The sequence below is a fragment of the Polistes fuscatus genome, unplaced genomic scaffold, assembly GCF_010416935.1.
Source record: "Polistes fuscatus isolate 324 unplaced genomic scaffold, CU_Pfus_HIC Scaffold1, whole genome shotgun sequence".
Lineage (NCBI taxonomy): Eukaryota > Metazoa > Arthropoda > Insecta > Hymenoptera > Vespidae > Polistes > Polistes fuscatus.
This window is the reverse complement of record NW_025112997.1, coordinates 8,629,382-8,642,002: the sequence shown is the minus strand read 5'-3', so window position 1 is coordinate 8,642,002 and position 12,621 is coordinate 8,629,382. Positions and strand designations below refer to the sequence as shown.

Genomic DNA, 12,621 nt, shown 5'->3' with positions numbered 1-12,621 from the left:
TTCAAAACAAAGTCGATATTTAATAACGTATATTTGTAAAATTACATACAAATCTTAACAAACGAATTAAAAGTCTTTAAAAGAAATTTCAGAGACCATCAAATAATTCAGAAAAATAATTTAAAGTTCTTGTTTTTACACGATTACTATTACAACTAGGAAAAAAAAACAAAGATAATATAGAATATCTTAACTCATTACATATACGATTACTTACATAATACGTAGCTTTTCTTTTACAATATCATGATTATGTATTTACGTATTGGAGGCAAGCGTATGTAGCATACAAAAGTTTTTTTAATGTATTTCGTCGTTTCTCGTGCAACGTAAAAGTCGAAGAGTAAATTTATTTGTGGTCGACGTTTTTCAAAATTTTTGAGACAATCTTTGTCGACTTAAAATTCTCGAGTTCCTCGAGAATGGTTTGTTTGTAATTGGCTCGACGTCAGCGTTTGCTGGAACAGATCTTGTAGTCTCTTCTTCGGTATTTTCTTCCTCTTTACCAATCTCTTCGTTCAAACTATAATATTGTTCCGATTCTTCGCAAGGAATTGATTCTTCCGTTCGCGTACATACGAAAGTGGCCTTACGACGATTTAAAATAATAATCAAAATAATAACGAAATAATTGAATAATAATAATAATATAAATATAATTACCTGATTGAAAACTGTTTCAGCAGGACAAATGAAACTCCATTTGACAACATTTCTTGACTGTGGTAGACACACATGAAATATTTGACACTCGTTTTCCATATCAGCATAGTATCCATAAATTCTATCTTTGCAGGAAAATGTATCCACGATGTTGTCTCGTATGAGAGTAGCATTGTCCGGTAATTGGAGACCACCTATTTGATTTTGCTATATAAAGAAAAAGAAATAGTTTCTTTATTTGTTAAAGTATCTTGTAATGATAGTTTCGAAAGAGTAATGATACTTTTACTAACTTTAAACACTGGTGTAGGTCTCTTGGATTTTGGTTGTTGAGGAAGCGCATGTATCGCTGATACAAAAACACAGAAAAGTACGGTAAATACGATTCGACGCATCTTATTGGTTAAATTTTAAGAAGTGCACAAAATAATAGTGTATGCGTTTGATTGGATGTTTTTTTCCGTAATTTTGGAAGTTTTACCAGCTTCTTTCTTCGGAGATCCTGAAGTGACTGAAGATCCGAATCGCAGAAGGGTGTTATATAGCGAAGCGAGGATAAGGATCTTGAATATTGTATGAATGGCCAATTCTCAGTACGTCCGAATCAGTAAATTCTTCACGTTTGGTCTGCCAATGACCAATGACCATCCAGACGTTCACATCATCCTCGAAGGCCCGATGCAAATGGTCCGACCCGACCGTCCGATGATGTGGTGTCTTACGTTCGACGGTAAATAATTCGTCTACTTAGAATTAATATTTATTGTTGGTCGTTGGTCGTTGGTCGATGAGAAGACGAGTCAAACGGGCTAGTCGATTCTGATTACCGAATTTGTCGTTGAGAAGTTCCTTAACGGATTGTTGACGCGACTCTTTCTAAGCTGTCTAATCCGTCTACAGACGCTCGTGCACGCTCTTCTATCGAAACATTTCATTTTTATTCATAGAGAGTACGACCTTGACAGGAGTGAGCTGACTCCTTGCATTTAAGGATTCTTTCGATCTTTCGAGCACCATTTTTCAAAGCACGCACCCACCAATGAAGATTCACCGATTACGAAATCGGAAATGATGCTAACATAAGTGAGTACTGATTTTTTAACGAAATTAAGAACAAATTGTATTTATTTTTTCATTTTTTTTTAAGAATAATTTTTTATCTTGTATTTAAATTGTATTCGTTTATCATTGTATTTAAATAAATATAAGCCGTTTATAGGCTAAAATGATTAACTATACTTTCAGAATTTTTTCAATTTTATTACCGATGCACTTGATCAATGTTTAATTCTTAATATATCAAAATAAAAATTAAGCCCAACACCACTAAATAAAAACAATTTTTATGGCCGCTCAATAATAAATGATACGACATGTATATTACTTTATCAATTTTCTTTATTTTTTTTTACGCAGTGAATCGATTTAGCAAATGAGTGGTTTAATTATGTAGATACGTATATAAAATGTCTAAAAAATCATAGATCAACTAAAAGGAAGTGATAAGGATGTTTATTTAAAAAAAAAAAGAAACTTTCTATATAATTATTCGAATTACTTATTTTTTTTGTGACTTTTCAAGCTACACGTATTTGTTTCTGTGTAATAATTAACCCACTTTAACACGAATCAAGCAGAATTTTCTTTGACGATACCGATTATTTACGTATTTGATCAAAAGAAAGATATTTTCTTATAAATAATTGATTTTCTATTTTTTGTGCTCTAAATAAACCTGATTACAATCTAACTTTATGTCATTATTCTTGTGGTTAAATCTTGAACAAGTTTTGTGAAATATGATTTTCACTTTAGGATATTTTTGACTGGATCATTTTTTAATGAAAAGGTAATTTTTTATTTTTTTATTTTATTTCATTCTTATTAGTAATATAAAGACAACCATTAATAATAACAATGGTTATAAAGTTGAAAACGATAAGGTATCGAAAAACTATAGAAATATTTTTTCGTTCGAAATAATCTTCTTTATCATTTTTTTTCATATAATTTATTCTTGGAAAATACAATATTAGGTGTAGAAATTTATTCGACACCTTGATATTAAATTTATTGCAACAAAATTGCGTCTTTTCTTTTTCGTTAAGAAATTCGGTTGTTACCTGGAAGATGGACCAGTCATCGAAAATAATGGAGATTATTTCGAAGAATAATATATATAGTTATATGATTACTTTATAAATAAATATTTAATTTGTTAAAAAGAAATCAAATGAATTTGTACATGTAATATATTTATTATTTGCTTCTTTTTACCTAATTAAAGAATCTTTAACGAACTAACGACAAAAGAATTAGCGACATTGAAGAAACGTTAAACATTGATTTCTGTTTCGTTCACACGTTTAACATTTTACGCGTGAACTTTTGCACAGTTTTTTCCAATATACAACGACACGGTGATCCCATTTGGCTCGATTTGGCTCCTTTCCAGTTGAAATCTCAAATGTGAGAAGATAAATACGTAAAAAAAATTCGGCCGTCGAAATTCGAAGGTAAATCAGCCAAGCCTCATCTTCGTTAAGGCCGCATCACGGCCAGCATTTATTCGGGATGTGAATACTTAACAATTCTCCGGAGTCCTCTCTATTGCGAAACCGAAACCACTTCTCTCTCCCTTTTCGTGGTCATCGACCATGAGAACGATGAAAAATATTTAATGTGACGAATTCTATGGACATCGATCTATTTCCTTTATTTTTCTTTCTTGAAATTTGAAGATTTGTAATTCTTTTCTTTTTTCTTTATCTGAATTTTGATGAAACAGGAAAGAAAATATGTACATCAATTAAGTATTATAAATATACTTATTAAATTAACATACTTTTTTTTTGTTTGTCTAGATATAAGTGCTTGCATGAAAACAATTCGGTTTCTCGATTTCGTATTTGTTTTTTGTTTTCCTTTAAGATTTACTTTTCATCTTGTTTTATTTAACTACACATGCAGTTACTACGTTAAAAATGATAGCAGTAAAAATAAAATGATATGAGATGTTCTAAATCCCTATCACTTAATTTTGTGTGTGAATGCATGGATGCACTTGTACACGTGCAATTGCATTTTATTTTTTAACGTAACTTAGTTTTTCTTTTTAACTAATAGATCTCTTTTAATTATTTATATACATAAATAATTTTCTATACAGAACATTTCTATACAGAAGTACTAATTGTAGGTCATTAAAAATCTCAATACTTTACGATTTTTTTTTAATATTACATTTTACAAACCTCAAACGTAGCTGATCGACTATTAAATTTTTAATTTTTAATTTTTAAATATAGAGATATATTATAATATCCGTTACTATTGTTTTGTTTTTAGTAATGATTATTTACTTGACTCATTCTCTTTTCTATAATAAGGGATGAGAATTCGTAAGAAACGATACTAAAGGTGCGCCGATGAATGCGTTAATCTTTTACTTTGATCGCGCGAGCGCAAGAAGGTGAATAGCCTGATGATATCGCTGGTGTTTTTAAATTCTAAATGCATTTTACTTTGACCACCGAGAAGAAATACCAAGAGAGTTCCGAGGTTCACTATTAAGGCGCTCGATAAACTATTTGGTGAGAACAAGTTAGACGTTTTTTATTTTCGTCGGTAAAACAGAATAAGAAATTTTGTTGGAAACTTAAAAAAAGAATACTTGTAAACAATTATAAATTATTATTTATTATAAGTATACTTTTAGTATTTAGAGAATATGGAAACGAATTGCAACAGTTTTTTTGTTTTTATAAAATGATATGATAATTAATACATGTAGTGTGATCAAATATATATATGCAAACTATATTGTTGTTAATTAAAACTAAAAAGAAAAAGAGAGACTGATTTATAAATATAACATATAGTAATAAAAAGAGAGCATATGACGATTTCGGGGCAGGTACGCATGAGTAACTTTGGTATGATTGAAGATTCATCTCGCGACGAAAAGGAAAAGGTGAATAAGATATAAAAAAAGAGAAAGGAAAGGAAAAAATGAAATTGATTAGGACACGTATACGCGTGCAATACATAATTATATAAGTTAAATAAATAAATAATATTAAGAGTAAATATAGAACATACAATTTGTCTAGCTTGCATTGAACTTGACTCGTCAAATAGTCTGATGGATTTATCAGAGAACTAATTCAATCATGAAATCGTAAAAGATTTCAATGATCATTGTCATGCTCAGTATTATCTATCGAAAAGGAAAGAAGAATAATCAATAAGACTTTGAAAAAATCGATAAACGAAAGGAATAATTGTTGATTCCTTTTTTTTTCTTGTTGAGTTAGTCTCGTTAATCGTCCTTTCTATGTCATCATCGAGTGAAATATATCACTGCTGAGGAACGTAGGAATTATAGACGATATCCTGAGGTGAATCGTTAGATGATCTTCCCCAATAACTACCATGATGATCATCCTCGTGATCATAATGATGTTGGTGTTGAGCGTGCTCGTAATAGATCACTTTAGATGGTTGATTTTTCTTGAGATCGATCCAGAATTTGGTGGCGTTTATAAGCAAGCTTATAATCGCAATAAAGAAGACTTTTGCTTGCAAATGCGTTGAGATCAATTGAAGGAGGAGAGCGACCTTGGCCTTGAACATCATCGCTAAAGCCATTAGCTTCTGCAGATGCTTCTTCTTCTTTTTTCCATATTTTTTTCTACGTGCTTCTTCTGTAAACAGACAGGTGATTGTTGTTAATGTCAACGATATCGATGTTAACGATTGATTGATTTAAACACATATTTGCATATAAAAGAATATTCTCTCGTTTTATAGATAATTTAACCTCGAAGAACAAATGTTTTCTGTATTTTACGATCGAAACTGTTTTTTAACGTAATTCATCTTTTTTTTAACAATATCGATATTGGGATAATCGGTATCCTCATTATTAATTTTATGGTATATTGGAAAGCAGTACGGTGTTAACAGACATACGATTAAGATAGAAGATGATTTAAAAGCCGTTTCTACGTAAATGGATGTTGATCGATGTACAACTTCTTCTTTCTTTATACCGTTTCAATTTCATTAATTACTTCACTATCATCTTCCCTAATCGTTACGAAACAGAAATTTACTAGATACGTTTAGGAAACATAGAATCTTCGAAAAACCATTATATTAACTTTAACATTAAATTCGATTTTGAATCCATTTTCTTCAAATAAAATGTATAAAATATAATAACTTTAAGAACTATTGTTAAAATTTGTTAAACATAGAAGATTAGTATCATTTGTTCGATAAGAGGATTTTGAAGCACGATGGAAAATAAGATGAACGAGAGAGAGAGAGAGAGAAGGAGACTAACGTAATATTACGTCCATTCTCCTCGACCGCAATTCGACTAGAAACTGTACGTTCAACTAGATGAGAAAAGGGCTTGGGTAAACTGACCTCAAAACCTTCACCTGGACCACGTTTAATTCGTCTTACAAGTCACATACTTACATTTCTGTTGCGATCAACTATTAAGTATTCCCTGAATATTATCTTTTTTTAAATGATCTTTGTATCATATAAAACCTAATTGAACAATAATCTATTTATGGTCTTTCTATACCGTTGATTAGAATTTCTAATGTAAATTAATTTTACTTTTCTCTCATCTATGTTGTTCCACACAAAATTTTATGACGTATCGTATAATATTTTTTAATAGTGTATTACATTATTAGTGTAAACATTTTTTTTTATTTTTAACTTATCACAATAATGATATATTTCTAATTATTGTGTGAGAATATATTATATAAAGTAGAAGTGTAAAAGAATATAACAATAAGTCAAATTTAGGACAAAATAAAATAAGTACACTTATATTTTTTACTTTGCTATTTTTTAATTATAGAATTTATATTTTCTCTGTCCAATGTAATGCGAGATATGTTATTTGCTTTCATTTACAAAATCTATACCTAATCTTACATCTTATCATTTGCATTTTAAATATCATCTTAAAATTATTGCATCTTAAATATTTAATATTATAAGCACTTCTTTATAAAACTAATAATTCTGATTTATACTCTTCTGTCTGCCAAGCAGTATTTTAATCATAAAGATAATATTGATTAAATGTTAAATCTTAGAAACAGCTATTTAAAAAATTGCATAAAGTTCATAAAGAAAAAATAGAAAAAATATAGGAAAGAGTTCAGTACCGTTAGCGTCCTATTTAATAAAGTATGACATTAAATTAAAAAAAAAAATTTATTTGTCTTGGACACGCAGAATGAATGTGATCGCATGATCGAATCGAAAAATCGAGGGCCTACGCGTTTGATATCGCATGTTAATTCACAATTAATGTTCTCGACAGATTATCCTCCCACGATTCCAGAAAAAGGTTTCAATTGCGACGTTTACACGCGCGAGTTACGATCTGTGCGTTTTGTATTTCATAAGAATAAACTCCTTACGAATGAACAAATGCTAAGTTCGTTGACCTTGAACATCAATCGAGTATATGAAAAACCACGAATTTGTCTACTTTTCTTAATTTTTAGGAACGTAGAATATTAATTTTTTTTCTTGGTATTAATTTATTATATTATAGAGATAGTAAAATGAAGTTTAGGGAAATTTTCTCAATCAAGAACGATTCATAATAACGAGTACAATTGGAAAAGTCCATAGTCGACAGTTTCAAAGTTATCAAAGTCAACTAGTTATTTTCCTGACCTATAAATCGGTATAAGTTAGACCAATCGTGTATGATTAGCATGATTAAATCTATCATCGTAAATATATGCGAAAGATAGCTCGTCTGAGCTAATTGGCATTTGTTCTTTTCGAAATCTGTGTCAGAATTTCACGTATCACGAACAAACAAATAAATAATCGAGCAAGTGAATACGGAAGAACAAGACTAATTTTCTATTTCAACTAGACGCGAAAAGGGCCGAAGATAATGAAATAAAAAAAGAAATATAGCCGAGTCTAATGAAAGGTAATAACGTAAATAGGGGAAACAACAAGGTGGAACTCACGAGGCATTTCAATCAAATTAATTCTTGATTTTGTTAGATCTGTCAATAAGGTAGGCAGACGGGCAGTTTTAAGGTCGGTAAAAGTTAGTTGACTGTTTTGTCTTTAAAAAAAAAGAGAGAGAAGGTGGAGTACGTGGAGTAACGAAACACGGAAGAAAGTTAAAGCCGTTCCCAGTGCGTGTCGTTGAATCAATTATCGATTAGAACGAGTTACGCATTTTTAATCTACTAGAACGATCTAATCCATTCGAATTTTATCACGTTTATTAGTGCAGGAATTTTAAAATGAAGCTCTACAAGCGATATATATGTGAATGATTTTCTTAAGCATTAATTAAATTTTTTATTTTTTTTTGTAAATATTATCAACATTATTTATTAGGGGATGCTTACCCAATGCACGACCGTCTATATTGGCATCACGTTCGGCGACTTCCTCGTCATCCTCTTGGAGTTCCTCTTGTACGTCGCTTACGAGCTCAGCGATGAAATTTCCGGTCTGCTCGATGACCTCGCTCATTGGTGGTTCACTTTTCTTCCCAGAAACTTCAAGCTCGATCCTGTCAATGTCCCTTGCGAGCCTTTTCTTAAGACAATTGCCAACGTTATCCTCGAAGATGCATTCTAGGGTGCTTCTTTCCCCTTCTTCGTCTTTGGTTTCAGCCAAAACGACCGATGTAAAAAGGACCAATGTCCCTATGAGCGATAACCAGATCCTTAACGACCTCATGACGTTCATTTTTTTTCTCCTCTGCCCTACAGGCGTACTATTCGGTATATGCAACCGCGGAACAAACCACACCTTCGAATCTGTCGTTCTGACCTTTACCCTCCTTTTTTTCAAGTTTCCTCCAGCTCTCCAGCTTTTTATATCCTTGGGCAACGTGTCACAGGCACGGAGTGCTTGTTGAAGGTGCGTGGACAAGCATATATGAGAGTGGAGCCCCTTCCCCTTGAACTTGATCCAATCGTTGTGAACACCATACTCGCCTTCTTTCTGGGATCCTCCTCGTCCCTCCCTCTATCCTCTTTATCCCACCTTTAGTCTTTCTTCTTCTTTCTTTTCCTTTTTTCTTCGTCCACCTTCTTTTCTCTTACTCCATTCTCGTTTTCTTCGTTGTCGTCGTTGTGTGTGTGTGTTTGATCTCTCTAGTTTATTGTAGAGAAATTTTTATTTACGGACACGAATCAAGGGGATATTTATTACGAGACGCACATTCGAACAAATTCCTGATTTTTATGTGAAATATTAGATTCTTATTGGTACAGCTTCACACTGTGTTTTACTGTTCATCTGTAGTCCTACGCGATGTTTTTTTTTCTTTTTTTTTTATGAGACAATAAATCCAAGGCTAAATAAGTTGATTAGTTTTCGTTGCTGCTAGCAAAAAAAATTATTGATAGATCTTTACGATGATAACATATATATTTGTATTTCGAAAATTCGATTTTATAAAATTGAAAAGAAATAATTAAAAAGATACTTTTTCTTTTATTTTGAAATCTTTTTTTTTCATATTTTGTGTCACCTAATCCGTTTTAAAAGCACGCAGGATTTAGAATATGCAACCTGGTACACGTGTTTGGCGAGTACGTGGTCCGACCACAGAAATTCCGCTTGAACTACAACAGGATGCTAATACAACCCAATTTCTCACATCTTCCGTCTTTATCGCCATTTTAAAACGAACTGTCGCCAAATCGTAGAGAAATCGATACTTTCCAAACGAACCGTAATTCCAATTTTTGCACTGGTCATTGTTTATCAATTAAAACTTTTCTTTAAGTATTTCAATTTATTTATATTGTATTTATTTCTTCTCATTTTGTAATCACACGTAAGAGATAAACTATTCTTATTATATTTCTTATTCTATAAGAATTCTATTATTTTCTCTTATTATATAAAAGATAAACTATTCTTATTATATTTCTCGTATTTACGGAAAAATTAGCCGTAAGACGTTCAGTTGATTTGCATAATACTGAAAACGTCATGCCCGTCAAAAGTACAAAGCATTATATGAGTCTGTAACACGGGAAACGTCACGTTTCATTACAGCCTTTGAAAGGTAATATGACGATGATGAGCGTAAGTAAAAAAGATTAGTTTCCAAACACGTTTGTCTTTTTCTCTCTCTCTTTCTTTCTCTCTTGTAATGTGTGTGTGACAACTCTTTATTTTTTTATTATTTTTATTTTTTTCTTAAGAGAAATAATAAAAAGAGAAATACCTAATGCACGAAAAATTTGCATCTCTGTAGATAATAATTAACTCAATTAACTTAACTACGAGGCTTGTTAATTTTATTACTATCATTAATTTTAATCATAGCGTTCAAGTTAATTTGCGGGCTATTACAACTATTAGAAAACTTAAAATCTAACATTATAATTTTATCACCCCTTCCATATACTACTAAGGTTTATGTTAAAAAAAAAGGTTTATGAGTATATATCTTAAATGAAATAATTTTTCGGAAGTAAATAATTACTTTTAATTGTATTTCATTTTTATACAAATGTTTATTTTAATAATTACTCATTTATATTCAATTAAAATAATTCTTAATAATTATTTTAATTGAAAAAAGAGTTTCATTATATAGAACAATAGAGATATGAAAAGTTAATTTTCCGTTGTATTCATCAAAATTATTGAAACTTGTTGACATTGATCTATAATTTTGCAGCGAGAAAATAAAAATAAAAATAGTATTTTAAGCAAAATTCCAAAGAAAGGAATATTCTGGGAGTGAATGATTTCTTTTTTCCGTCTCGTTCGATCCTGGATGAAAAGTGATATTCGGTTGATGACCGAATTTGTCTGACACGTATTTCACTCTTGTATCGACACCATTTTCACTCCATGATCGATAATCGCCATTTTTATCACCGTTTCGATAACCAGTCTCCTGATGACCATGCGAAGGTATCGAATAATTGAAATGATAATAAAGACCGTTAGCTATTTTTTTGAGAGAAGTGTCTTTGACAATAATTTCATTGTTTTTTGTATCGTTAGAAAGAATTTTTTTAATAGAGTTAACTCGTATCATTTCTTTGATAACTCGTTCCTTCCGTTCATTTTCTTTCTTATCAATCGGAATACGATTAATATTTGGATTGTCTTGAGACTCGATTTTCTTCGTTGATGTCGTTGAGGTATCTTCATTTATGGAAATATTCGATGAAATGCGCTCTAAAAATTAATAAAATAATAAATGAAGTATGGTATATGTGATACGCGTACTAGAAGTGAAACTTCTTTCTTTTAAAAATATGTTTAGGAGAGAGGGAAAAAAGATGAAATTATAGATTCTAATTCATTAATTCCAAATTTTAACATACGAAGCATGGCAATCACTTGAAGAACAGGTAAAGAGAGAGAAAGACCATTTACTCGTGTGATGCAGCGAGTGTCGTACCTCGTCGTCTATTGTGTGTGTATGTGTGTGATTTTAAATTCAAATTCTAATATTTTTGGAAAGCATAATTAATATGATTCAACGAGTATTGCATTTTATCTTTAATTGAGCTGTTAACAAATCAATGGGAATAATCCCACTTTTAGAATATCTCTAAATTTATTTACCAAAGTACTCGATTGATGCCTAACTTCTTATATTTCAATTAAATTTTTTTGATAATTAGGCTTAGCACCATTAATAAGAAAAATGTTTATAGCTGTTAAATAAAAATATGCCATTAAATTATGACAGTGAACTAATTGTAAGTTAAAAAATTAAATGTATAAATTTTATACTACTATTATATAATATTATCAAATAAATCATAATATTATTTTGTTTAACTTTTTAACTTATAATTAGTTCACTATCATAATAATAAGCACAAATAATATGACAATTTATGTTACTTTATTAATTTTTTCTTTTTTTTTTTTGTAAAGTTCGATTTAGCAAATGAATGACTCAATTAGTGAAACATATAACGATGTATAACAACACTCATTGTATTGAATAAACCATGCTCGGTTATATGTTTCCATATGTCAGCTCTATTTTCATAACGACTTTGAAAAATCGCTCTCAATATGATTATAAAATTTTTACTCACAAAAAATTTCGTTCCTACCTATGTTTTCTGTATTTCCAATCAATACCTCCATCATATTTTTTAATATCGGTTCAATTTTGTTCCCAATCAAAGGTTCAGAGTTAGTCGTAAGAACTTCATTCTCCTTTTCTTTCGGAATTTTACACCCACTGCAAGATTTTGCTACCGCTTCGAAGAGTTTTCTTGCAGTTTCAGGTCTCTCCTTGAAAATCTCTCGTGCGTCTTTCACTTAAAAATCTCAAAAGTATCAACAAAAAATCCTTTCTAACAAAGTTAATCACAAACAAAAAAAAACAACTCACGACTTGTGATCTTTCGATTTCTCATTTTAGTAATAATAAAATCTCCATTCTTATCAGTGGCATATCCAGTCTCATGATAAACTCCATCAGCCGTTATAAATCCGTATTCACCAGTGATAATCCCGTTAACGTCTTTTTTCGAAAGAAAATTAGATTGATTAATTGAGAACAATATATGAAAAATAATAATTACTTTCTAACGTTTATTCGAGAAAACATATTTTTCATTCCTTTACCTTTTTTTTCATATCTATGTTGAAAATCGACGATATTGAAAGAGAATTCGTAAGGTCTATTTTCGTAATATGGATCTTCAATAAGAGCACAACTTTTCGTAAAAAAACACAAAAATAGAAATGAGAATGTCGAACCATTTTTTAACAACGAAGATAAATATTTAACGAATCGAAATGACATTTTACAAAATGAAATAAACTGTCTGATGGAACTCACGAGACTAATGTAAGTGCAATAATGTTAATAAATTCTTTGCTGCATCTCGACGTTGTGATGTAATCGAATATAGCCAAGACTGGAAGATTCAT

The 12,621-nt window shown here is 30.5% G+C and overlaps 3 protein-coding genes across 3 annotated transcripts; all 3 read right to left on the bottom strand.

Moving 5' to 3' along the window:
• Positions 1 to 52: 52 nt before the first annotated feature.
• On the bottom strand, positions 53 to 1,736 carry LOC122516315 (U-scoloptoxin(01)-Er1a-like). The gene is made up of 3 exons (XM_043634015.1): positions 957 to 1,736; positions 664 to 870; positions 53 to 588 (listed from the first exon to the last, which is right to left on the bottom strand). Exons 1-3 carry the CDS (start codon positions 1,056 to 1,058, stop codon positions 370 to 372), a joined length of 528 nt encoding a protein of 175 aa, XP_043489950.1. The 5' UTR covers positions 1,059 to 1,736; the 3' UTR covers positions 53 to 369.
• Positions 1,737 to 5,022: 3,286 nt separating this feature from the next.
• LOC122522388 lies at positions 5,023 to 9,373 on the bottom strand. Its single transcript, XM_043643475.1, has 3 exons — positions 9,289 to 9,373; positions 8,100 to 8,390; positions 5,023 to 5,366 (listed from the first exon to the last, which is right to left on the bottom strand). Exons 1-3 carry the CDS (start codon positions 9,371 to 9,373, stop codon positions 5,023 to 5,025), a joined length of 720 nt encoding a protein of 239 aa, XP_043499410.1.
• Positions 9,374 to 10,396: 1,023 nt separating this feature from the next.
• LOC122522382 (protein lethal(3)malignant blood neoplasm 1) lies at positions 10,397 to 12,621 on the bottom strand. Its single transcript, XM_043643463.1, has 5 exons — positions 12,530 to 12,621; positions 12,313 to 12,404; positions 12,077 to 12,208; positions 11,890 to 12,002; positions 10,397 to 10,840 (listed from the first exon to the last, which is right to left on the bottom strand). The coding sequence occupies exons 1-5, from the start codon at positions 12,619 to 12,621 to the stop codon at positions 10,415 to 10,417; spliced, it is 855 nt and encodes a 284-aa protein (XP_043499398.1). The 3' UTR covers positions 10,397 to 10,414.